The sequence below is a fragment of the Acinonyx jubatus genome, chromosome X (genome assembly GCF_027475565.1).
Source record: "Acinonyx jubatus isolate Ajub_Pintada_27869175 chromosome X, VMU_Ajub_asm_v1.0, whole genome shotgun sequence".
Taxonomy (NCBI): domain Eukaryota; kingdom Metazoa; phylum Chordata; class Mammalia; order Carnivora; family Felidae; genus Acinonyx; species Acinonyx jubatus.
Genome location: NC_069389.1, coordinates 78622537 through 78649819, shown reverse-complemented (window position 1 = coordinate 78649819; position 27283 = coordinate 78622537). Strand labels below are relative to the sequence as shown.

The 27283-nt window shown below is 45.1% G+C and overlaps 1 protein-coding gene across 6 annotated transcripts in view; it reads right to left on the bottom strand.

Annotated features, from left to right (window-relative positions):
• DRP2 (dystrophin related protein 2) overlaps positions 1–27283 on the bottom strand; it is a 41867-nt gene continuing 14584 nt past the window's right edge. For 2 of the 6 annotated variants that reach the window (XM_015081734.3, XM_027053795.2), the window contains 21 exons: positions 26082–26245; positions 24108–24264; positions 22561–22681; positions 20704–20972; positions 20171–20317; positions 19651–19729; positions 17924–17984; positions 17555–17616; positions 16457–16531; positions 15321–15522; positions 15006–15091; positions 13196–13353; positions 12705–12871; positions 10941–11052; positions 9500–9636; positions 9126–9191; positions 8809–8874; positions 7841–7984; positions 5957–6194; positions 4427–4547; positions 1–4111 (listed from right to left, as the gene is read on the bottom strand). In XM_015081734.3, the coding sequence (XP_014937220.3) occupies positions 3987–4111; positions 4427–4547; positions 5957–6194; positions 7841–7984; positions 8809–8874; positions 9126–9191; positions 9500–9636; positions 10941–11052; positions 12705–12871; positions 13196–13353; positions 15006–15091; positions 15321–15522; positions 16457–16531; positions 17555–17616; positions 17924–17984; positions 19651–19729; positions 20171–20317; positions 20704–20972; positions 22561–22681; positions 24108–24264; positions 26082–26245 (2757 nt within the window). In that variant the 3' untranslated portion in view covers positions 1–3986. Of the gene's footprint in view, positions 4112–4426; positions 4548–5956; positions 6195–7840; positions 7985–8808; positions 8875–9125; positions 9192–9499; positions 9637–10940; positions 11053–12704; positions 12872–13195; positions 13354–15005; positions 15092–15320; positions 15523–16456; positions 16532–17554; positions 17617–17923; positions 17985–19650; positions 19730–20170; positions 20318–20703; positions 20973–22560; positions 22682–24107; positions 24265–26081; positions 26246–27283 lie in introns of those variants that run through there. The other 4 variants (XM_027053793.2, XM_053201456.1, XM_053201457.1 and 1 more) reach the window with 4 other exon arrangements.

Below are 27283 nucleotides of genomic sequence, written 5' to 3'. Positions count from 1 at the left end.
GTAAACAAATACAAATTTATTCTTTTCAAAGCAGAATTCAAGGGAAAGGGGAAAAGCACCACAGTGAGTGGCAAAGTTAACCAATTTGTTCCCAGCCCCACCCACTTTGTCCCATTTCTAGACCTGTGTGCCACCCTGGCCACCTCCCCCCTGCCCCGAATCCCTTCCCCAACTTCCATTCCTGAGACCAGTTGTTGCAGCCAGCAAACAGCATAGCAAGCTCCACTCTGGGACCCAATACTGCCCTGGAGACAGCAAGGACATTCAGCAGCCACCCACCCCCCCATGCCCGCAAATGCAGCCGCTGTGGGATGAGATGGAGGCTGGGAGCTGATTCCTGGCCTTGAGCCTTTCCCTCTCCCACAGCCGTTGGTGTTAAAAGAGTAAGAAAGAGCTGAAGTATTCCTTTGTTCCCAGGGCCAGATTTTGGCAGGGAGGCCCAGAGATTGAGCTGCCCAGCTGAGCAGCTCAGTCTCCACAGCCCGGGGGTAGGGCCCCCCAGTTTCTCTCCCAGGACTGTTCACCTTAAGGTAGCTTACTTTCTTGGCTAGCTATCACCTATGCAAGCGGAACTTTAATGAGATTCTTGGCCTGAAACGGTCTCAGAGGCCTCAAGTTGGCCATTGAGAATGTGTGTTCCAGGAATGTTCTAGCATGAAGCTGGACATGGAGCCCAGATTCCAAACACACACCTCAGGCAGCATGGGTATTCCTCAAAATTAAACTGGAGGGAAAACGTCTATCTCCCAGCATTGGCCTCTGCCTGACGTCAGGGTTTCTCATTACTGTGGCCTGCCAGCCCAGTTCCTGGAGTATGAGAAACTGAAACAGGTTTCTCTACAGAGAAATATTTTTAAAGTTTGGGCCTTGATAGAAATGGGCACTTGAGAGCCTTGATTTCAGCCTTGCCATTCTGGAGGGGAGGGCATGTATCCTCCTGGGTAGGGCCCTCTTTAGGGAACCATCCAACAAACAGCTTGATGTTCTGCAGCCAGTCAGCCTTTTTTAACAAGTTCCCAGTCAACATGACGCTGCTCTGCTCTCAATTTGAGCAGAGGCACCTTCATAACAGCTTTTTGGCCTCTGCCAAATCCTGTCGAGAATAAATCGCCTATCAGTCCTAACTGTTCCCTGATACTACTTGACAACAACCCCAGCAAACACTCATGTTCCTTCTCACAAGTCAGAGGCTTTCCTTAGGCTGCCTACCCAGAAAACTCCCCCTTTACCATTCCTCCAGTACAGGGCCATAAATTATGCAGCATCACACAAAAAAGATACCTCTAGGAGACATGATACATGATAGATGCTTAACAACATACAACACATCTCAGTAAATCTCACCCTAATTTGGATTCACCGTGCCCAAGGATCCATTTACCTCACTGAGGGCAAACTGCCCACACATGCTGCAGTGACTGTCACTGGACCCTTGAGTGATACACTCACCTCAGGCATTAAGGTACACACAGGACCACACACACAGTGTCAGTGACCCCATTAGTGAGAATTCAACCTGCTGCGTCGGTCCACCTACAGCACAAATCCTACATAGCAAGATCTACATCTTCTCTACTATGCCTAGCCCACCACGGTTGCCACAGGCCCTTGGCAGCCCAAGATCTCTTGGGTGAGGTGGGGGTTATGGGAAGGATTTTCTAAGACTTTCCCGGTCAAAGATTGTTTCATAACATGTGCCCTCTTAAGCCTTAGGCAGGATATACCTCAAAGACCCTGTGCTCCCTGACCTATAGCAAATGTCTTCTCCCCCATTCCTGCCTACAAACTATGCCCCTACAAATACAGCCTCCTTCCCATGGACAGATGCCCATGCCCTGTGTTTGTTGCCCACCCACAACCTGTTCACCATACATCCAGATACCCAGGCCTCCCATTTAGAGACTTCATGGGCACTAAGGCAGATGCGGTTAGCCCTGGACCTGTGGCTTAGTGCTCCCTGGAAATTCTAGAAGGAGGTAATCCTAGGCTTCTGGATCAAAGCTGCTGCCCTCCTTCCCCTGCAGCAGATAAATCTAACCTCCCAGAAGCTCTACCCACTGGCCCACTGCTTTATTATAACAGAGCACCCCAACTATCTCACACCCTCCTGACCTTGGTGGCAACTGCTGTTTTCTTTGAGTCCCTGAGCCAGACTTATGACCTGGAAGGGGCTGGAGGGTATTCTCTGCGTCAAAGCCTGGCAAAGGTCAATAAAGGCCCATCTGTTCCTTCTTGTTTGCATGCGATGAGTAGGACTCACATTTGCTCTATTTTGGCACCTGAACCATTGGTTAGGGGAGCCCAGGAAAATTCATCCAAGGCCCAGGTGTCAAGGGAACGAAATTTTGAATGAGTGAAGAGAACAGAGTGACTCTTCCCGTTAGATTCCACTGTGGCCACAGGCTTCTGTTGGCTTTGGTCTTAAGGATAGCTTACCCCACACATGAATGGAGAGACATCCTAGGGGGGGGCAGCCAGGATGCATCTATCAGTCCAACCAGAGGCTGGGGCTAACAAAGAGCAAGGCAGAACATTAATGCTTTGAGAGGTATTAGAATTTAATGTGTGAGCAAGGCCAGGGGAGTACTGATGTACAGTAGGTATGCAGGATAGATATATATGTATATAAACTTAGGCAAATTAAGTCAATTGCGGGGCTCTAGGTTATAAAGCTTCTTTTGATAGAAAACTGCCTAAGTGGGCTTTGACTGTTCAAATTTTCCAAGCCCATTACCCCCCTCCCCCCAACCCCGCTATCTACTTCGAACAGTTTCTGGATAAAAGGATTATGGTATATGTAGCCTAGGAAGAGTTAGTTTCCTTTGAGGATTGGATTCACCTTCCAGAGTTAGAAAGAACAGTTTTATGCAAAGGAAGGCCTTGCTGTTGTCTGGGTGGAACGTGGCCAGCTTCCTGATGTGTGGCCAGTAGCTCCTAGGAAGAGGCCACTATTTAAGGTTGCCACTCGCATCTGCCTTACGATTAGCTAGGGACAGTGAGCCACTTCATCTGATTCAGCCTAAAAGAAAGAAGGGTCACAGCCTGCAAGAGTGTTGGGCAGTCACACTCCTCCAGGCTGGTGAGTGGCTTCCCCTTCTTCACCCAAGTAGAGCAAGACTTGCTTGCTGAGCAAGCTGCTGCCTCTACCCCAGGGCTCTGAGGGCAGACCCAGAAGAGCCAAGGGTGGCTTCAGCTGGTTCCTAGAGCAACTCAGCTGGTGTCTCAGGATGCTGAAGCCTTCAGGAAAGAGGATGATTGGGGAAAAAACCAAAGCCCTAAGTATTTCTTTAATGCTTCCAAATGTAAAGTATAAGTAGGAATCAGAACGAATTGTTCCCCCTCATTGAGGAAAGCCTGCCAGGGCCTGAGGCAGAAGGAACTGCAGATATTCTAGGGGGAAACAACATCTAGGTAGCATCAGGATGACTAGAGATATGCTGTCAAACTATAGTATGCCACATGCTGCCCAGACATTTTCAGGGGCACTTTTTGGGGGGTAGGGGGAAGTCTCAGAGATACTCTTTTGCCTCCCTGAGCTGGGCCAGAGCGTAGGACTAACTCCTGTGGGTTCATAATGCTGGAACCCTGGAGTCATTGGGTTTCCTTATCTCCATAATTCCATGGAGAAGGGAAAGGGGCTGATGGGCACTGCTTAGCTCTGTAAGGCAGCTTCTCTGTCCCCATCTGAATGGCTTCCAAGTGTCATCTGCCTGGACCGCAACAGAGACATACTTAAGGGACTAATCTCAAACTTGTGGATTAAAGGGCACATTTCTATAATTGGAGGAATCATGCGTCTTCCTCCTCCAGTCCTCACACATCCACTTCACATACTAGTGGATCCCTGCTGCTGCCCAGAGCCCAAATAACTCTGGCTGAGGAATGTGGGCCTGGTAGGGACTGGAAATGTTGGGTGAAGGCTGAAGGAAGAGTTTGACCAGAAAGAACCAGAAGACTGTGGATTATAGGATGGGGAACTGGCTCCATCAAGAGGCCAGCAGGGTGTTGGCAGTCACATCAGAGCTTCGCACACTGGGGAAGGCATGGCGGAGCTTCTCCATGATGTCTTCTAAGCACAGGCTGACATCTTGGCTCTTTGACCCCACATCATCTATGTTGGAAAAGAAAGATTTGGGAAGAAAACTAGAGATTCCTTGATGAGGACAAGGGGCTGAGGTGGGATGCGGCCAGCTGAAGGACAAACCTACAGCATTTGTGTTGTTCCAGCACAATGCCTGGTACATAGAAGGTGCTCAATATACATGTGTAGAATAAGCAAACAAATGAATCCATCAATAAGCCCATCATCCCTGAAGCTAAGCTCAAAGCCATGAGGAGAAACCAGTCCCAGCCCTAGCAGAGCCTTGGGAAGATCTGGGCCAGGATGAAGCCATAGAAGGGGCTGGGAGGAGCCGGAGGAACTTACCTGCTGCCTCAGTATCTGGAGTAGTCTGTCCCTTCTCCTGGGGGTGACTGCCTTCTGACTGCTGTGGAGAGGAAGCTAGGGACGAGCCTGCAGAGCCATTGCCATCTGGTTCGGTGGGTGGCTAGCAAGAGGTAAGGCATGACTTAAGTGGCTTTGTTTTCCTGACCTTACTTTAACAGACTCCTGAGCTTAGAAGGGAGACCTCATGCCCATCTCTTTGCCCTTGGACTTTAAGAATTTTTGGTAGTGCCCCAAACAGTGGCTCTTCCTTTTAAGAAACTTCTTAGAATATTTAGTTACCAGTTACCTTCTTCCTTTGACAACATGTGTCAAAGGTTCCCAGTTTGTATAAGGATGGCATTGCACCTAAAGGTCTCTTGCTGTCATCTTGGCTATAATTAAGCTATTTAAAATCCAGTTCTCTCTGAAAATATAGAGTTGTACACCCGATCCTCTGTTTGTGATATAATATCATACGTTAAGACCTCCAGGAATTCATCTAGAGGCTATCCCTTGGAGGATCTGGGGAAGAAGCATGGGGTGGTATTGGTACATAGAGTGACAATACAGTTTACCCTTAAACAATGTAGAGGTTACGGGCACCAAACCCCCCTGTGTGCAGTTAAAAATCCATATATAACTTTGGATTCTCTCCAAAACCTAACTCCTAATAGCCTACTGCTAACCAGAAGACTTACTGATAACATAGTGAACTGTTATATATATGTATTATATATTATATTCTCACAATAAAGTCAGCTAAAGAAAATAAAAATGTTGTTAAGAAAGTCATAAGAAAAAAAAAGAAAGTCATAAGGAAGGGAGCATACACTTACTGTACTGTAAAAAAAAAATCCACGTATAAGTGGACCCACATAGCTCAAACCTGTGTTGTTTAAAGGTCAGCTGTGATAAGTAACATTTACAAAGTATTTACTATTCCTGGCATCGTGCTAAATTCTTTAAATTCACTGTCTCATTACATGATCACAATTCCATGAAGTTGATATATTATTATCCCTGTTTTACAGATGAGGGAACCGGGGATAAGTGAGGGTAAGTCACTCTTAACACCTGACAGGCAATGATTGGCAGAGTCACACTCAAACCCCGGGCTGTCTGACTCCATAGCTTCACTATATCACATATACTACTTCTCAAAGAGGAAAGGGACAAACATTAACAAAGAGCTCCCTTCCCAGAAAAACTTTTTCTTGGCCGTTCAAACCTGCTTCTTTCTAGAAAACATCATAGTAGCAAAATCAAGGTTTCAGATGATTCTTTGAACTTTGTTCTTTCAATACCAGATTCAAATGTGTCATTGGAGAAGTGAGCACCCAGAATTGGCCAAGCAATGAGACATACCAGCCCCTTCCTTCCTCCACCTTTCCTAATTGTCAGCCCAGTTCTCTTTAGAAAGTCATCCAACAGCCACTGCCAAGGAGCTCTTTCTTTCCATCCCTTTGCTGTGCTCTCCACCTCTCCTCCCCTCGGGGGCTGCTCTGGTCCTTTCCCAGGCTTCAGGCTCACCTGCAGGAGCAGATCCCTTAAGCGCTGCAGCTGAGACTCTAGTTGCTTGTTGTGGTCCTCAAGGATCTGCATGCGTGTCTCCAGGCGGCTCTTGTGCTGCCGAAGGATCCGGGCCTCAGCCAGAAGCTCCTCATTGTGGTGGTCCTGTGCTACCTCGGCAGAGCCCTCAGCCAGGGTGGGGGCCTCGGCAGCCTCCTCATGCTGCCACTTCAGGCGCCTCAGCTCTCCCTGGAGAATCCTGCCAAGGACAGAGGAGTTAAGACCTATGGCCCTAACAAAGTATTGACTGTCCAGGTCCCAGATGTCTGCTCATACCTCAGTGTGAGCAACCCCTTTGCTCTCTCACCCCCACCCCCACCCTAGCTGTGTTCTTGGTTGAACAGCCATATCCATTTCTTCTCCAGCACATATGTCATTTACTCTGCCATCCTTGGGCCTTGGAGCAGAGGGAGCTGACATTTCATATAACAAATGTCTTAGGGCTTTGATGTGCTGTTTCAGGGATTAATTCTGACCTTAAAATCAGACAGAAACACAGTCTGCAAATTAATGAGGCATTAGGGCCACTGACTCACCTACTCCATTTGTAGATTTTTAGATTCCAGTGGAAGATGTAAACAAAAGACCACCCATCTTGCCTCTTCTCTCCACTACCCGCCTTTTTGGCCCACTTTGAACACCCATGTTGAGTCATCAAGAAACAGGTTCCAAAGAGATGGTCTACTTTAGGGGACATTACTTTTGCAACAGAACCATTCCCTCACCAATGTTTTCTAGGGCCAGGCCACTGCTGATCTAATACAGTGCTTCTCAAACTATCTGTAACAAAATCCTGGGGCGGGGGTGGAGGGTGGTTTTCAAATCACTGTGAACCAATGACTGGTCCAAATGTGTATGGCTAGTACATAGCTCATGCCACACATGACACGCCACACAAGTTCAACAACACTCAAATGGGTCTATACCTTATTCAATGAAAAGTCCACTAATTATGTGCTTGGATGACATGGCAGTGTCAAATTGCTATACAAGTTTCTAAAAGCTTATTCTCTACTTATCTTGTCTTGAACCAATAATGAAGATTTGGCAGACCAGTCCTGTTCTGAGGACTTGCCACTCCAAGTAGTCTGTGAGCCAGCAGCATGGGCATTCGCCCCTCCCTGGGAACTGGTTAAAAATGTAGAACTCTGGCCCCACCCCAGACCTGTGAATTAAAATCTGCATTTTACCCAATTCCCCAAGTGACTTGTATGCACACTAATGTTTGAGAAACACTGTTCTGAGGAATTCTTTGGGTTCTACTGAATTCCCCCAAAGTGGCTTGGACCCTCCTCAGACCCCTACTGCCACCCGTACTTTATGGACATCAGTGTCATCCTTGTAATCTTCACCTTCCCTCTGCCAGTCTTCAAACACTATATGCAGTGCCACTCTCCTCTTGTTTTATTACTTTCAGTAAGTGATAAGTACCTCTTTCCATTTCTAACACTGAAGATTCCTTGAGGGCAGAGACATGAATACTGTCTTCTGTAATTCTCTGTGTTTGCATTCTCTCTGCTTGCATCTACTGGGTACTTGAAAATATTTGGGTTGAGTTCAAAGGATTCAATTAATTATTATAATAGCTAGCGTTTACTGAACCTTATGATAATCCAGATACTGGCTAACACATTTATATGCCTGATTCCCTTTGAAATTCTACAAGTGACCCTAGGAGGTAGATACTATTATCATCATCCCTATTTTATAGATGAAGAAATGGAGGATAACAGAATATAAGTAACTTGTTTAAGGCCACATAGCTAGGATGTGGAAGCATCAAGACTCAAATTCAAGCTGTTTGACTCTCAAATCCACACAGATCTGTGCCATCACCATACCCACCGGTTCTCATCCTCTAAGTGTGCCAGGATCTTCTCTAGCTCCCCCTTGCTTTCTGTGGCCATGCTGCATGGAGCCTGCTGTCCAAAGGCTGTCTCCCGGTCTGTAATGGGGCTGGAGTGCCGCAGCAGGTACTGGTCCTCATCTCTGCATGGGTGTGGGGAGAGGAAAAGGAGGTGGCCAGGCATTGAACCAAGAAACATCACAGGGCATGAGTTCTCAGCTTCCAGCTCAGGCCTCAGGATACGTATGCTGGAATATTCACTTCTAAGTCACATAGAAAGGGAAAGGCTATATATTCAGGTTTAAGAGGGATGAAAAAATAAGATGGCAGAGGTCATGGTTGAGGGTATAAGAGAGAGGGTTTTCAGGATGCTGGGGCTTCTGGGTTCTACCTAAAGCTCCCTGGGAAACAATGAGCAAATCATTTCCCATTCTGTGCTGTTCCCTGACCGTATCCTCCTTTGCTTCCTCACCCACCCAGGGGCTCACTGCCTAAGTCCCAATCAGGGCCAGTAGCTTCTAAGCCTCCTGAACATGCCAGGAATCTCCCTAGGAATAAAGGGCCCCTTCTCTGACCTATAGCACCAGGGAATCTCTCAAGTCACACTTCAGTTAAGTCCCTGATGTCTCCCCAGGATGTGGCACTAGATGGGGCTTTGGCATCTTGAGCATAGGATAATGATTCATTTCTGCAACTTTAAATGAGGGCATATTCTTCTTCCTTCAAAACTAGGCATAGAAAGATGGGAGCTTACAAGAGGAAGGGACCTGGGCAGATGGCAAATCCATCAATAGAGAGCTTCTATTACCAAATACTGTGCCCAGAAAGCAGCTTTCCTTCCTTGGGGCTTCTAGGACCCTAGCCACCATACTCCCCCCACCATCTTGAGGATATATCCTTCCCAAATTGTGGCAGGGCGATCCCAAAGAAAATTATTCCTGGAAAATAAGCAGCTGTGAAAACTTACATGCTGTCATCCGGGGACAGGCTGTCATTAAAGAAGGAACAATTTTGACTTTCCATCTCAGCAAGCCTGGGAAGAAAGAGCAGGAACAGAAGGGAAAGCAGGATGTGGGGCCTGTTTTCATCTCAAGACTCTAATCCCACAGTGGGATCATTAGCTTTGATGGCTGCCCCAACTGCCCTTAAGTGTTGGGCATCATTGGCTGCCACATACCCCACTATGCACGTCCCTCTGGTCTTGACTCCATTCTCTTTGCCCTGACTGAAAACCCCATCCCCCTTAGACTCTTGAAAATCTCCCTCCTCCAAACCCAGTGGTACCTGCTGGCAAAATGCTCAATGCGGGAGTGTGTGTCAGCGTGTGGCAACATCGGGGAAGAAGCCAGCCTAGAAGAAAGCAGCAGACTCAGGCAGCCAAAGAATGGGTAGCTGAGCAGTCTGTTACCTTACAACAACCCTCCCCACCCCCTACCACCAAATTAGGGAGATGGGAAAGAGTTGATGGGAACAGGATACAGAGACTGGATTCTAATCTATTTCTCAGGCCAGATTCCTGTCAGGCACAAGCTGAACTTCCTTGTTACTAGTCAGGTTTGCCTTGGAACATTCCTCTAGCCCATGTGGGACTCAGCCCCTACACAGCACATCCCCAGCTCAGCAAGGCCTGCAGCCTGTGCCCACCCACTGGTACTCACGTCTCACTGTAGTCAGCCTCCAGCACTGATTGCACAGGCAGATAACCTCGCTGAGGGTGTTTGCTGAAATAATGCTTTGAGCGGAATTTGTTCTTTAAAGTTGTGGCAAAGTCCCTCATGTTCTCACTGGATGTGGTCTAGGGGAGACAGGGCAGAGGGACTCACCCTAATGGCTTCGAAGGTGCTCCCCTAGAGCAGGGAACATGACTGGTAATCTAATCTTAGCCCCACTCCCAGAAAAATGTCGAGAAGGGTACAATGCGAAACTGTGAACACTGGTTGCCTCTGGGAAGTTGGACTGGAGAAGTGGGAGCAAGGCTGAGGAGAGAGGGGGACTTTTATATTTTATACACCTCTATATTATTGGACTCTTTTACAGTAAGTATATATTTGTTAATGCAGGAGGTACAGCATTCTCAGTCTCTCATCTCCAGCCAGTTTTCCATGCATGATTTTTACAATGTTTATTTTCTTTTTTTTTGAGGGTATTTTTATTTTTTTAATGTTTATTTATTTTTGAAAGAGCATAAGCGGAGAAGGGGCAGAGAGAGACAGAGACACAGAATCCAAAGCAGGCTCCAGGCTCTGAGCTGTCAGCACAGAGCCTGACTTAGGGTGCAAACCTATAATGTTTATTTTCAAGTGATAATAAAATAAAAATAAAGGGCAAGCTCCCCGCTCCCACTGAGTCACACATGTTTCTGTGCCAACAGAATATGGAGAAAAGATGGTGACTTACAGGGATGGATTCTGGGGAAACAGGTTGAAAACTGGGATGGTAGGGTGGGAGAAAGCAGTGGGGGGAGATGGCAATATACTTGGGACTACAGGAGTATCCATGGGGCAGAAAGGGATAAAGGAGTTTGGGGAGTAGAGTTAGCTCAGGGAGCTAAGCACGAAGCTGTGCGTCCTGAATATAGCACAGGAGAAATTCTATGAGTGAAGTTCAGGAATGCTGACCCACCTGGACTCAGGTGGCAATGAAGGGCACAGTTTCCAATGAAAACCAAGTGGAATCTGGGGACCCAGGTAAAGAACATACCCTTTCTAACCTCCAAGAGACTGAGTAATTTGAGCACAAACCTTGGTATTGACTAGAAGGTATGGAAGAAATGACAAAGTAGCAGGTAAAGACTAGGTGACAGAGCAATTCGGGAAATTACGTAGGAAAAATTAAAGTAAGCAATGGAAGTCTAGTTGCCGGGAACTTCCTTTCTCTCTATTTTTTCCTGAAACTTTTCCCTGAAGGAAAATAGTGAATGCCTTTTTTTTTTTTTTTTTTTTTTTTGAGAAAGAGAGAGACAGAGACAGAGACAGAGAAACAGAGAGAGTGCAACTGGGTGAGGGGCAGAATATAGTTAGTCCATGCTTGGCAAAGTGGATCAAGGGCCTAGAACCTGAGAACTGCTTCCCCCTCCTGCCCGGCCCGGAGGTTCCATACCGGGGTGTAATACTCCATGATGGGGTAGTGCAGCTTGTTGCCTTTGTTGGCCCTGCCTGTCAAGAAGCAGGTCTGGCAGATGTCCACGTTAAATTCTTTCAGACTCCGGTACCTTGGGGAGATGAGAGGTGATAGGACAGAGGATCCAATGTACCATAGTGACCTCCCCATTTCCCTAACATCCAAATATATACACACACATTAGAAGGGGGCGGGACATGGAGTCATAATGCACTCAACCTCCTATACATAACAGTGGCTTCATCCTCACTAGATAACTAGCCTTAGTCTAAAGACCACAAACCTCCATGAAATTACATGCTCAGACTCCTAGGAAGTGTGGGGAATAGCATTGCCTCACCATCTTTTTTAAAAGGGTTCAAGTGGGAAGGGGTAAAGAGCTCATGATGTCAAATAGCTTTCTTTTTTTTTAAATATAATTTATTGTCAAATTGGTTTCCATACAACACTCAGTGCTCATCCCAACAAGTGCCCTCCTCTATGCCCATTTCCCCTCTCCCCCACCCCCTATCAACCCTCCCTCAAACAGCTTTCTAAACAAAAATAGCCCCAAAGGGTTTAGTCTAACAGGTACCACTGCCTACGTTGGAGAACTTACACTTCCAATACAAAGGCCATTTATTCTACCAGCCTTGGGCAAGTCGGCTAAGTTATTTCCAAAACTTGTTTATAAAAATAACTCTATTATTACTAAATATTGACTAGCCCATAAGATCCAGGTCCAAAACCTGGCTGAACTCCCCAGACCAGACCTAGTAGTGCACAATGGTGAAATGCTTGGACTTAGAGAAGTCAAGAGGATCCAACATCTATTCCTGGATCTATACTAACCAACGGTGAAACTGGGCAAGTCACATTCCACGTCTGTGCCTCATTTGCTTATAGAAAGCAGGGCAGTTGTAAAGAGAGTGCCTTAAGGCTTTAAAAAGTTTTAAAATTGAGCATTTTATGATGAAAGCCTGGAGAATGTAACCAGGGAAACTTCAAATGTATTGCAATAAGGCCTTCTTTCTTAAGCTTGGTGGTGGATGTTAAAAATTTCAGGGATTTTCCAAGCCAGTTGTTAAATACAACCATTATAAAAAATTACTAAACTCACAATTAAGTAAATGATATTAAAAACAAAGGTAACACATACCCAGAACCCATCACCTCCTAATTATTTTCCTATTATCTATGTACTTGAGGTTGTTTAAATCTATCATCTCTGCTATAAATAGTGTACAACCATGCATCTCTTCTCAACCTCTTGTGGGTACCTGGACATCAGCCACAGTGGGAGTATTTACATCATGGAAATTAGCAAATACTACACATTAGGTTTTGTTTTTTGTTTGTTTGCTTTGCTTTCTGGGGAGTCAGTTGTGAACCATTTGCCAGCATATCATTTGGTACACAGGTGATCTTATATGTCTACTTAATATTCCCTGGGAGACAATGAACAAACTACTTCCCTTTCTGTGCTGTTTTGCCATCCCACCCCCTACTTTTCTATACATTTTTTTGTCAGTCTGGAATACTTCATAATATAAACTAAAAGAAAAGAAAATATTTCATCATTTCTGATTTTCTAAAAAGTTAAACATTCAGTAGTAGAAAGGATTGCAACAACATATAACAGCGTACCATAGATTAGCTGTAATTATATAATTATGGAATATGTACATTGTTTCATAATATACGATTTTATATGTAACATGGCCTATTTAACATTATCATTCTAGCAGGTATTGCTTTCCTTACCTGAAGCCCTTGATGGGGCACTGCCTACAGATAGAGCACTTGGTCTGATGCTTCACTTGCTCAGCAATGGTGACCCGATGCAGGACAGCCAACCACACCATGGATTGGGGCTCCAAGTTGACCCACTCAAGGAACTGTGAAGCTTCAATGACTGGCTTCCCAGTGCTCTAGAGAAACAAGAAGCCCAATGTAAATGAGTGGGGCCCAAAGTGTTCCTAGAATGGTACCCCTCACAGGGACAGGAGAACCAGCAAGGCCTGGGTTGGCCTATGGCCTATTCTACAGAGGTGTCCACCTACTGCCCTGTCTTAGTTGAGCTGGCACTCTCCCCAGTAGGACTCTGGACTTAAAAGCCCAGAGAACCCTCTATTTTGTTGTTCTGAAGAAACTCCTTTACATCTGAGTAGTTCAGATTGAAAGCCTCACTCGTAGTTCTCCCTCCCTTCCTCCCACCTTCCCTTTCATCATTCCCTACCCAGTCCCATACTCACAAAACGGAAGCAACTACGGACACTGGGCTCCACGTTGCTGCCCCCAAAGGCTGCCACTTCTCCCAGCTGACGGGGCACCTGAATAGCCTCATGAAGCAGGACACCGAGGTGGCGCTGGTCACACTGGCTGCCTGAATTGGCTACTTGGCTGAAGAGGTCTGCTGGCCCCACCATAAGTCATGGCCAACCCCGATGCAGGAATGCCAGAGAATGGTGTGAGGAAAAGGAGAAGAAAAGGAAGACAAGGAAAGAGTACATAGACTTAGCTAATGACTTTTGAAACTGGAATACCTAAAGATCTATCCCTGATCTTCTAGAAGCCCATGATTTATAAAAAGAGCAATCTCTGTGTTCAGAGAGAAAAAGCAAGACAGACACAAAGAGAGAGAGAGCATCAGAGAGAGAGAGAGAGGGAGAGATGAAGACAGAGAGCGGGCTGCGTGTCAGACCAGTGCCAGACACAGATATGGCACTGCTGGGAAAACAGATTCTCAAGAAGCAAGATGAAGGGGTGTGGAGTTTAGGTGTGCCTGATCATGAGTCCCCTCCTGTTCACATAGCTCATGTCATCTGACACTACAGTAAACTCTCAACTCTCCACACAAATGGAAACAAACATTGACATGGATCATCCACAAATAGGAGATGATCACCTAATTGACTATGGTCTAATAGAACATAGTCTAATGTGTGCAATAGACTATGGTACTTATATTCGAACATGGGCTATATCTGCCCTGTGAGAACTACGCCCATGCTACCGCAATCTTAGCAAAGCTCCTTCAGCGGTTCTTGTCTGTCTCATACATCACCAGTGGCTTAGAAAATACTCAGAAGTGGAAGGCATATGGCCTGGATTTTAGTTCTGGGTCCATTACTGGCTAGCTTGTAAGACCTTGGATAAGTCATGAACCTCTCTACGCTGCAGTTTCCTCACTTGAAAATTGAGAAGAAATAATTAGTATCCATTCCTTCTCAAAGGAATATTGGGAGAAATAAATAATATCATTGCTATGAACATGCTTTGCTATGTCTCCTTCTCTTTAAAGTTTTCCCAGGCCACTGTCATCCATCTTCTGTGATCTGATATAGCACATATCCTTTGCCATTCAGATTATTCTAATTAACACTTTCAAAAATGCTTTCTGTGTACTTCTATCTCCTCCTCTGGACTGTCAACAACCTAAGGCAGGGACCATGTCTGATTGGACCTTGTACTCACCACATTTAGCACAACGGTCAACACACATTAAGCACTTGACAACTAACACTGCTGCTGCAGAAAAGTACAAAAAGCCATACAGAAGATGGAGGATGGAGGGGAAAGCAAAGGTAGTATAAACCAGAGAGGTTAAAAACTACAGAAATGCATACTATTCACCTACCAGATACTGGGGATTTTTGTGCCCTGCCCATGTAATCACATGGGATGTCTCTAGTAGAATGTGTGACATGGCTTGAGATTCAGACTAGGGGAGGGCTGAGCCTGATAGGCCACAGGAAAATAGCACTAGGAAGTCAGGCCCTTGGATACCCCAGGAAGCCAACTCAGAGCTTAGTCAACTAATTATATTAGGTCAGAAGAAGTCAAAATCCTTGGAGTAACACTGGAAATAATAACAGGTCTTAGACCCATCTTAGCCTTTGACTGTTGTGGGTTTTTGCATTAGCCTGGACCACCGTTAGAATGTAGCCTGAGTAGAGCTCTGCTGAGTCATAAGACCTATCTTCTGCTTATTTTCACCCTTCCTCCTCCTATCACGCCTCTCCCTCCACCCAACTCCACTTCAGACTTTGGAGTTGTACTCACATTGCAATTTTTCCTTTACTTCAGTGCCACACAGGCATGCAATGCCGGTCTTAAAGGACAACGCCCGCATCTTTCCACTGCGACCACTAGGTTTAAGAGAAGAGACTGAGAACATGAATATATGTAAAGGGTTAACATATTGGCATTAATTTCTCTGACAGACTTTATCCCAGCAGGGCTCTGTGCCAACCATGCCCCAAGTTGAGCTAAGTCCAAGTCCACTGTGGGAGTGACCCCTTCTCACAATGCCCACTTCAGATATCCCATTGGATTTCATCCTGGAGGCTTCTGGGGGGGGGGGGTACAGGCCCTTACCTATCAAAAACATTGAGGAGCCAGTTGAGGCTCATGTCCACACAGAGTGGCACATTGACCAGGATGCCTCTTTCCTCCTCCAGCCGTTCATATAAGGCCGTCAGGCAGTGAATGACCTCTACCACATCCATCACTTGCTCACTGGCCTGCAGATCATGCTCATTGAAGATCTCCAGGGCTGTGGTTAAAGTTACCAGGTCCACTGGGAAGGAAAAGAGAGGGAGAGTAGCCAAAAGTAGAACTCCTAGGACTACATGAGAAGATAACACCACTGGCATCACCAAATTTGACTGAATCTCCAGACCATCCATTTATAAGTATGATACAAGATTGCCCTTCACCAAGATCCTCATCCTGAAGAGGGGGATGGCAGTGAAAGGCCCTGGAAATTAACCCCAAACATGTATATACCCATATGTTCTTTGGCATCAGTTTCAAGAAGATGGTAGGATGTGAATAAATTCACCTCCTTTGTTGTATTAACTCCCAAGGAGTCAAATCTCATTTTACGTTTCTCTGTCTTTACACACATTTCAACAGCAAACAGGTTTGTTCATGAACCTTGTTCTGAGAACCTAGATACCAGTTATGAAGGCTCAGGTATGTCTGGGTAAATGTGACATGCCTCAAGAGGACTTTCTATTACCTGGAATGATGGAACCAGCCTAGTCAGACATGCCTGGGCCAGGAAGACTGAATGGATAGTCTTCCTAAGAAAGGCCAGAAAGCACATTTTATGTATAGCCACACTGTCCCCTAACCACTGGCACTTGCTTCAATAGTTCTGCTACATTCAATAACCAACTCCAAGATGGCAAAAGAACACAAGCCCCTGATGGCTCCAAACCTTGGGCTGGACTACTTCCTGCCACAAAACAGTTGCTTGATTATCCATGTTGGGCAGGGAAGGGACAAGGAGGAGGATAGTCATGGGTTAATTTAGAAACAAGTCTGGGGCTTGGAAACAATGGAAGGCCCCTGGAAAGAGCAGGTGCCCACAACCAGCATACTCCAGCTTTTGGAGACAAGCCAATCAACAACCCTGGCCAAGGTGGAATCAAAGTGGAAAACAGCTAGCAGATGAGGAAGAGTGGGAGTAGGGTGAAGGCTGCGGGGAAGTGAGATGGGAAACTTACAACGCAGCGCCTTCTGGACTCTGCGTAGCTTCATGGCAGTGCGGTAAGCTGAGAACTTAATGTTGTTCAGATCAGCTACAAAGAATGGAAAGAGGCACACTCAGATCAGGGAAATGCAAATTAAAACCACAAGATACCATATTACACCCACTTGATTGGCAAAAAAAAAAAAAAAAAAGGAAACAGAAAATGTTAGAAAAGATGTGGATAAATAAGGACCTGCTGGTGGAAGTATAAACTGATACAACCACCTCAGAAAACAACTTGGCAGTACCTAGTAAAATTGAACATTCACATATCCCACAACACATCTGGCTACATATCCTAGAGCAGTGATTTTCAAGCATTTATTGACCAAGATGCACAGTAAGACATTCATTTGATATCACCGTCCAATATGTGCACCCTATGTGTGCATGTATAAATAACTGAATCACAATATTTCAGGAGATAATACCTTACTAGATTTTTGATAAAGTAAAAACATAACAAAATTAATATTGAATATGATTCTTGCAAAGGATCTGTTGCACTTTCAAATTTCCTAGTCTGTTCACAACACACTGAAATGATGTTAGACCTTTAGACTGAAAAACGTGCACATGTGCACCAGAAGACATGTACAAGAGGTTAGCAGCACTGTCCTTACTAGTTCCAAACTATAGACAATACAAAAGTCCATCAACAGTAGACTGGATGAAGAAGCTGTTGTATATAAAATGGAACACTCTACAGCAAAGAAAGTGAATGAGCTATATTCACATGCATCAGCATGGATAAAATTTGCAACCTTAATGGTGAATCTCTTAGTAGCCAAAACTAAGGCACACGGAAGTCATATTCATCATAGCCTGGACAGTGTCTTTCAAAGCAGGTCTGTAAGAATAATTCCCTAATGTGATGGTAAAATGGTCTAGGAGGAATGTAGAGCCTCCAGTTGAGGGAGGTGCAGAGGGGAAAGGAAGAAAGGCCACTGGGTAAATGACAAGGTGCTCCCTTCTACCCCCATCTGTTTGTTGACTGGAATTCCCTTCTGTTCTTACAGGAAAAAGGCAGCTATATAGATCTCCACCCTATACAGGAACTCTGAATTCTTACCCAGGGTTTGGTATAACTCAGTCATCTTGGGATGGTCCCAGCAAGTGGTCTGAGCCTGGTGGCTACAAACAAAAGCATCAATAATACCGGGGTCCACACCACCCCCCACCCTCCCCACACACATATGCGCTTCACTCAGTGATAGTTTGGATGCAAGGAACTTCAGGATCCGAGGGTGGACCATTAATATCCCAAAGCACCCTTCCCCAGGCAGAATCTTGAGCTCTTGAGATGAGTAGGAGGAAAAACTGGATTGGATGGAGGAATCCCAACAGATAAGGAGTAACAGCGACAGGGAGAAAAAAAGGATAGGCAAGGGAGGAGGGTGGGCAGGTGAATGACCCACTTCTAATTCAGATGGTCACTCACTTGATGTAGTAGGGAACTTTATTGGGTGAAATTGCTCTTTCCCAGGGAACCTGCACAGAGGCTGGTAAAGAAGAGAAAGAGAAAGAAGTTGGCCACTAATACTTTTTAGGCTCCTGTTGACTCTCCTGCTCTATCCTCCCAAATAGGTGGTTAAGTCCAAAACAGGGATGTCTGACTTGCATTACCGGCTCTTCATAGCCCCTGAAGGTGGGGCAAGACTAATAAACGTACTTCTCTCGCTGATGTTAGGGCAAGTGAAGAAGAAATTGTCACCGATACCCTCATGTGTCAATGATGTGGCAAGGGCATGAAGAGGAATATCTGGCCTCAGCCACCTTGATGATCTCTTCCCTGGCCAGCCTGCCATTTCTATCCATTCAGCTGCAGTGCTGCTAGAGATATGAAGTGGACTACTTTCCTCATGGGACTCAAAAACTTTCCCCCAGAAGGCCAAGCTTCTCAGTCCTATGGGACAATGGGGAATGGTATTGCCCATTTCTCTCTGGTGAGGAATTCTGGAAAAGGATGCCCTTCTCTGCTCCATGTCTTTATCTTCCAGATGTTTGAGAGACTAAGTCACCTGGCAAACCTCCTCACTGCAGTTTCCCTGGATACAAGAGCCCTCTATAGGTATAGCTGCATGCCAGTGATTATTTAATAGCAATAGTTCTAACTGCCATTAACATTTATTGAGTTCCTACTATGAGCCAGATACTTTGCCAAATGCTTTGTGTACATATCTAATTTTCACATCTGTATATCCTCACCATCTCCACTGCTACCACCCTGACCTGGGTCACCATAATCCCTCACCTGGATTATTACAATGTCACCCTTCTGCTCAAACCCCTCCAAAGGTTCTCAATTCCATTCAGAGTAAAATCCCAAGTTCCTACCATAGCCTACAAGGCCTTTGGTGCTCTGGCCTCCTGCTACCCTTTTTGATCTCCCGCTTTCTCCTCTCCATATTACTTCTACACCTGCCTCCTTCCTGTTCCTCAGGCATTCCCCTGCCTTGAGGTCCTTGAAGTTGCTGTTCCCTGTGCCTGGTGTGCTCTTCCCTCAATTATCCCCATGGCTCATTCCCTTGTCTCCTTGAGGTTTCTGTTCCGAGAGCTCTCAGTGAAGCCTTTCCTGACTACCCTATTCAAAATTGCAATGCCTCCCTCATTAAGTCCAGCACTGCCTTTTCATGCCTTCCCTGCTTTATTTTTTTTCCCACAGCACTTGTCACCAATTTACGTTATATAGATTTTACTTATTTGTTTATGTTCTGGCTTCCCTTACTAGTGTAGAAGCTCTATAAGTCTAAAGACTTGTCTGTTTTGTTCTCACTTTTGTAGCTCCAGTGCCTGGAACACTACCTGGCCCACATTAGGTCCTCAATAAATATTGTTGAAAATTTCAAGTTATTTAATATTCCCATAACCCTATGAGTTAGGTAATATTTTCTCTTCTTTTTTCATATGGGAAAATTGATGTTCAGAAAGGTTAAGCTATTTTCTTCAGGCTTGCACAGCTATTAAGTCAAGGAGCAGTGGCTCAGATCCAGGTCTCTCTGATTTGAGACCCTGTCCTTTCTTCCACTATACTGCACTGCTTTATCCTTACTGCTTCTTGGATGCCAAGATATATTGGGCTCCTACCAGACCCCCAAGGGACATGAGTAGACTCTCTTGTAAGGTATCTGCGGTTCTGCTAAGTGAAGTCTAGTTTGTCTCACGTACAGGAGAGGAAATGCTGTGACCCAGGCCCAAAGTCCCGGTGGGCATCCTGGAGCTGCTTAAGCCTCTCACCAACTGACACCTATGGAAAGAGGCAGAGTGAATTCATTCCAGATATTTAGTGTGAGATTTCCAGGCACCTCCAGAAATCTTTGTGAAGTCCTTCACAGGCTAACTCATCTCTGGCTCTAGATCCTTCCATGATCACCTAACTCCTAGTGCTTCCATATCACTCCCAAGGGTCAGAGAAGAGCATTCTTAATTACAGGCCACAGTCACTTCTTATCTGACCCTAAATGCCCACATTTACACAGGCCCCTCTCAAATCTTCATTTCAATTACGTCCTGCAGCTTAGAGGTTGAGAAGACTGTTCCCTGGCCCCAAATGCTCTACTATTCTTTCCCCATGGAGGTCTCATCCCACTTTAATGCCCCTTCACTTTCTTTTGGCCAGAAGAAGATTCTCCCAAGCCTAGTTATATCAAAGCTCTTTCCATTGGCTCACTCCAGGCTTCTCTTCTACCTGTAGCTGTTTCCACCGAACATTGATCTGCTCCAGGGCGCGGGAATTCTCCATTGACAAGTGTACATCAGAAATGGCAAGTTGATGGGCCAGATCATTCACCAATTTCACTCCATCTTTCATAGGGGAGAATTCTTCTTTGAATAGCTATAGAACCAGGACCCAAATCCCACAGCAAAGAGAAAGTAGGTAAGAGGAACCATTAGTCATTCATCTCAACTCCTCCTTCTTCACCCAGACTTTTGTTTCAATAGAACGATCCAGGTGCTTGCTATTAGGCCATTTGGATGAAGGTGAGGGGGGCCACTGTCCTTATCCTCTTCATTTTTTACTCTCAGAAAACACCAGGGAAAGAGAAGACAGTAAAAGGACAGAGGAGACTCCAGCTAAACCAGCCCCAAAATCCAGCACATAAACTGGAAAAGGCTCAGTTACAACCTGGGACAACAATGAAGCTTCAGTAGCAGGGACATGGTCTGGGAGGAGTGTCAGGTTTCAGGGTGGACTTTAGCCAGGTTAGGGGGCCTGTATACCTTAAGAGCCTGGATGTGCTCAGGGAGTGAATCAATGAAGAGATCCCCAATGGGCTCCCAAGTGGCTCGGACTCCCTCAGCCTGGGTCAGAGTATTGCTTAATTCCTCCATTGCCCCTTGGATCTCCAACAGCTGCTCCAGAGTGTGCTCAATGTGGCGGTGCTGGTCGACACAGCGGGCTGTCAGCTTCTCCCATAGTTCACTGGCCACCGTTGCCTGCTTCCACACAAAGCGGCTAAGGTTCTGGATCCGCTGTCTGGGAGAAGTATCTGTAAGAGCAAGCAGGAAGCCAGGTCAGGCCAACCTGGCAGGGGCAGCCATGGAAAAGAGAGAGGCAAAGATATACCTCTGTAAAATGTTCATGTGCCCCTATGTGTATATTTAGTTCTATGCGATTTATCACACATGTAGGTTCATGGATCCAACACCACAGTCAAGAGACCATGTTGTTACTTTCCACCTGCTAAGAGGATTTCTTCATATTCTTAAAAAAATGGGCAAGGTAAACAGTGAGTAAAATATTTTATTTTTTTAATTTTTTAAAAATGTTGTTATTTATTTTTGAGACAGAGACATGAGACAGAGCATGAGCCGGGGAGGGGAAGAGAGAGAGGGAGACACAGAATCTGAAGCGGGCTCCAGGCTCTGAGCTGTCAGCACAGAGCCTGACGCAGGGCTCAAACTCACGGAGTGTGAGATCATGACCTGAGCTGAAGTTGGATGCTCAACCGACTGAGCCATCCAGGTACCCCAGTGAGTAAAATATTTTAAGAGGCACAGTGAGGCAAATCATCCAGAGTCCTATGCACATGACCCTGGAATGCCATTTTGCATTAGTGTCTGCTGCCCACTTCCATCCAAAGAAGGGAAGTATTTTATGCCCAGGGGAGGTTAGCAGAACTTTCCCAGCTTTTCTATCTAGGCTCCTAAATTGTAGGTTTCTTCATCCTCCCCTGGAACTCCCTTCAGAAGTAGATTCAGACCCCCAAAACTCCAGGTTAATTGGAACTATCCTGCTCTCTTTTGAACTTGTCCTGTCTGAGGCCCATTGGATAGTAAATTGACTAATAGCCTCCTACTGAGGGGCTGGAAGTAAACGGAGAGAGTCAACAGCTTTAACAAAGCTCAGTTAACAACGGATCCTTCCAGGCTATTCATAGCCAGTCTTGAAAGGTTGAGAACTCCTTCTGGAGAAGAGGGTTTGCTGGGCTACCCCAAGAATCCCACCCTGCTCCCTTATTTGAACCTAGACCTAGAGTGGCCTACTCTACTGAGGAAAGGGGCCAGAAGTCACCACAATAAAGACCCACAATAAATTTTCTCCTGAAATGTCATCACCTAACTTTTTAGATTTAAAAAAGATTTTTTATTGTCTCATTGATTAGAACATCACTGCATGTCTCTCTATGTCGGAATAAAGGAGTACACTTTTTATTTTATTTTATTTTATTTTATTTTATTTTATTTTATTTTTCTTTAAAGGAGTACGTTTTTAAAGGACATACTACTACTTTTATTCAGAGTCAGCTCAATGCATTTGAGTCTTTTGTTTTTTCTTTTTTATGTCTCATTAGAATGCCACACATGATGCTCCACATAGTCACATACAGCTTTGGGCCACCCATTGGTCTTCCCTGCTCCAGGTTCTGTTCTCTTTGCTTTTTCTTTTTTCTTTTTCTTTCTTTTTTTCTTTTGTTCTCTTTGCTTTTTCTTGCAGTGTGAACCTTGCTCCTTCCCAACTTTGGACTCTTAAGAGAAAATTATTCTCCTAGATAATAGCTGAGAAACTGAGTTTGGGGAAGGAAGGAAGGTGTTTAGCAGTTCAAGAAGAAGGTAAAAGAGAGGAAGACTACCCACCTTTGCTCTCAGAATGAGGCTCCTCTAATTCCTCAAATGGGTGCTGGGACAGGAAGGCCTGAGCTGACTCCAGAACGGAGTAGATATAAGGGCCCCGAGACTTGACATCTTCCATAAAGGCCTATGAAGTTTAGCAACATTGTCAACAGGGAAGTAAAGTCTTTCAACTGCTTCAAATTCTATTCTGCAATTGACAACCTTTCTTCTCCTTAGTGCAACTTGATCCTTTAGCATTATCATGCATCTTTGGGCTACCCAGACATAAAGAGCTGCAGTCCTCTCTATAAGCAGAAGAGTGACTCTGACATAGGGAGATCTATTTAATATGAAATGGGTCTGTATATGCCACAAGGTAGAGAGAAATGTAAGGATTTGGTGTTGAAAATCTTGGTTCTCTGGAAGACCCAGAAATTCCCCAGTAAGGGGCTTTAGAGAAATCAAAACCAGACAGGCAGGATTTATATCATAATTTTAATTAAAATTTGTGTCGAAATATAGAGAAGCGTACACAAATCAAAAGTGTACAGCTCGGAATTTCCATAAAGTAATTCCATGTCTGTAACCAGCACTGAGATCAAGAAACAGAACTCCACCAGCATCCCAGCAGGTATACTCAAGGGCCCCTTCTGGTCACTATATCACCCCTTCCCCTTAGGTAACCAGTATCCTGACTTGTAATACCACTGATTAGTCTTGCCCATTTTTGAACACTTTGCATAAATGGTATTATGCAGTATGTACTCTTTTTTTACCTGGCTTTTTTTCACTAAACATACTGTTTTTAAGAGTAATCCATGCTGTGGCATTCAGTTATAGTTTATTTTTTTGCTGTACTGTATTCCATTCTGTTTCCACTTTTTAAATTGGTATATAATTGACATAGAAGATTGTGTAAGTTTAAGATATACAACATATTGATTTGGTACATTTATATCGCAATGTGATTGGCATTGTAGTCTTAGCTAACACCTCTACCATGTCACATAATTATTTCTCCTACTGCATTCTGTATTCATTTTTAAGAAATATCTGTTGTTAATTTCTGATTATAAGAGGTAATATATGTCACAGAAATCTTAGAAACTTCAGAAAAGCATGAAGAAGAAAAATTAAAAAGAACTTTAATTTCATCACCTAGAGTTGACCATTGGGGGCTTTGTGATATAGTTCATTCTTATGTTTTCGTATGTGTGTATACATGTACACACGTCTATATTTGTTTTTGTACAACTGAGATCCACCTGTATATAGTTTTTGTATCCTATGTTTTTTTTTCACTTAACATTATATTATGTTCATTTTTCCATGTCCCCACTGAAAATCAGGGCAGGATTTTAAGAGAGGTCAGTATTTGATGAAAGGGCCAGGGAGAAAAGGTTTGACTTACTCTGGTAGCGGGCTATCCAAAACCCAGTAAAACTGTATCCAGCCTCCTGTTACTTCAGATGTCTAAGCAGAGGTTAGGTGCTCATCTGTCAGAACACTGCAGAAAAGCTCCCTTCCCAGCTGAGAGGTGACACGCCACAGCCTCCATAGTTCAAACCTACCGCATGTGTCTCCTTCTCCTGTTGCACCAGAGCCACATCCCCTTGCAGGGGCAGCTGAGCTGACAATTCCTCATCTTTCTGGCTGAGCCAGTCAATAATCTCTTGGAGAGGGAGCTGAAGCTTCCCACTGTGGTCTGAGAAGGCCTCTAGGCGAGCACTGCACACAATGCAAAAGACCAGTGATTTTCAACCTTCTTTTTAAGTGGCAAAACACTTTTTCCCCAAACACTTATGTAGAACTTTAATATATATAAAACAGATTAAAGAGGAGCTGCTCTGGTTGAAGTAGGAGGAGGCCCAGAGCCCTCCATCTTACCCATCCACAGAGGTTCCCAATGTACCTTTGCATGGAGTACAGTACTAAAACCAATGGGTAGGTCCATGAGTGGGGAGGTGTGATAGTGTGGATATCAGCTAATTCAGTTGCTTGCCCAGCATCAAGCTGGGAAGGGGAGGAAACTGAACAAGGGCATTAGGGGTGACAGCTGTCTGGTTACCCTCTTGCCTTTGAGGAACTCAAACCATGCCAAACTACTCATCAACAGAGGCTTCTCAGAGCCTGACCTCTGAGTAGGAAGAGGATACAGTAAGTGAAAGGGCAAATGAGGTGACTGAACATGGGTACTCCCTTGTGTGAGGACACATACAAATATACGTAGCCCAAGGGTCCCAAAGGATGACAGCACCAGAAGCTAGAGATTTGACATATGGAAGGAGAAAAATGCATACACTATAATCATCTCTGTAAGCCATCCCCCACAAATGAACCATGAGCTGAGGACCAAGTGGTAGGAAGCTAGAGGCCAGCCTAGGTATAGCTATCAAGCCCATTCCCCCTAGCTGACAATAATAACTATTCATTACTTCCCTACTACCTGGACCAAACCCTTACCTAAGTCACTACTTCCACTAATTCTCAGAGCAGTGACCTTATGAGGTAGGTACTACTATTGCCTAAGAAGGTTAAGTAATTTGCCCAAGGTCACACAGTTAAATCACTGGTAGAGCTATGATTTGAACTCAGGTTTATTTGACCCCAGAGCCTGCATTCTTTCAACTTCTCTACACTGTCTCATTCCAGCCAAAGCCTACCAAAAGCCAGGGGTTTGGGCTTTGGTAATAGGGAGTGGAGAGGAAAAGTGTGGGGGTAGGTTATACAGAAGGGTAGGGAGAAGAGGGACAAGTGATATAGGAATTGCCTTCATGCTCGTACAGATTTGCCTTCAGTTTGGGGAGGAATAAGTGGGCTGATAACCAATGGATGGGAGTAGAAGGCATAAAAGGATGGGAAAGAGAGCAGATAATATCTACTGAGATGGAGGAAGGACAGTTATGAGAAGAAGAGGAGGAAGGAGCACACATATCCTTCACTTATACATGAGTGCTTTTAAGTTCAGAAAGCATTTTCATATCTTATATGAATCCTTACAACACTGTGAAGTAGTTAGGAAAGTTCCTTCACTCATTTTTGTTTTTGTTTAAAAAGAAAAAGAGAGTAAAATTCAGATAACTTAAACCACGTATCCAAGGTGACACAACTACTTTAAAATGAAGCTCAGGGGGGCCTTGGGTGGCTAAGTCGGTTAAGCATGGGACTCTTGATATGGGCTCAGGTCATAATCTCAAGCTTCATGAGATCGAGCCTCTTGTGAAGCTCTGTGCTGACAGCGTGTAGCCTGCTTGAGATTCTCTCTCTCTCTCTCTCTCTCAAAATAAATAAATAAATAAATATTTAAAAAAAAAAAAAAAACAACTTAGGCTCAAATCCAAGCCTGTTGACTTCTGACCCAGGGTCCTTTCCACGGTCCAGAGAAGGAAGTGGAGAAGTAGATGATGAAGCTGATGAGACGATGAGAAGTGGATGATGAGGCTGACACAGGCTGAGAGGAGAATGACAAGTTGAAGCAGCAAAAGGAGCCCAACACAGCCCCAGCCATTTGCCTAAGGCTCCTGTTTCTAGGGGCCAGGCCTTACCGGAGGTTGTGAGACTTTTTTTTGATTTCATTCCAACACAGATTCATGGCTCGTGGTTCGAGGGGTCCAGCGGCACCAACAGACCCGTTGAATAGCTTTGGGCTTAGGCAGGAAACTCCAGCACCATCCTGAGGAGGCGCAGGGGCAGTAGCAGCAACTCTAACCTGGACAGAAACATAGACATTCTGCAATCCCCAGAGTATGCCACACCCTGGTCTGCACCAAGCCAAGGATGGGACAAATGTGAACAAGGAGAGAGAAGCGCATGTCCCAGGGTATGTTTGGGGGTGGATTATTACTGTAAATTCTGCCAAGACTATTGCCCAGATGGGATTCTGGAAGTATTTTCCTTAGATAAGAGCAGCTCAGAATTGCCCAAACACTGGCAAACACAGCATTCAAGGTAAGCTGTAGGCTCAACCTCAGTGTCCCACACTGAAAAAGAAAAGAAAGCTGAGGGGCTGCCTCAAAAGATTCAGGGAGAGAGAGTAGACCAGCCAGGGAAAGATATCAGTAATAGATGTCCTGCTTCTCAAATGAATCCAGGCCTTGGTGCCCCCTCTCCCTCTTCCCCACATGCATTTTCCACCAGTCGGAAAGCCTGGAAATAGTCCTAAAGAGTACTGTTCATCTTCCATGGGTTGAGAGAGAACTAAAGCCATATTTTTGACCCTGATCTCCAAAGGACGCTGACCAGAGTCAGCAGCCAAGAGGACCAGTCATAGATCCTACCAAAGGCTTCCCTTGAGCCCTAAAGCTCAGAGCCCATCACTTCTTCACCGTGCAGGGAATTACAAGGTTTGGGGGAATGAGGGTTGTGCTAAATAAGTTAGCCACCTCTAGCATACTGCCAGGACTGCCCAGCCAAAGGCAGAAGGGAATTGAGGGAAGGGGAGTATGGACGAGGAAATCTCAGCCTGTGCTGCTCAATCCCAGACTTGGGAAACCCACCTGTCTGCCCACCTGTATACCAGCTTGCCTTTTATAGAAAGAACATAGTTCTGTTGGTGGATGAGACTCTTCTAGTCTCCCTTTCCCCCCAAACCATACTTCCTTCCCACACAAGACTCTTCCAACAATTTAAGAAAACAATCATCCCATTAAAACCACAGCTCACAGCCACACACTGAAAGGAAGTGAGGGAGCAACCAGGCTCAAGGGCAAAGTTCTGAAGTCAGTCACCGTATGTTCCCATGAGCTGA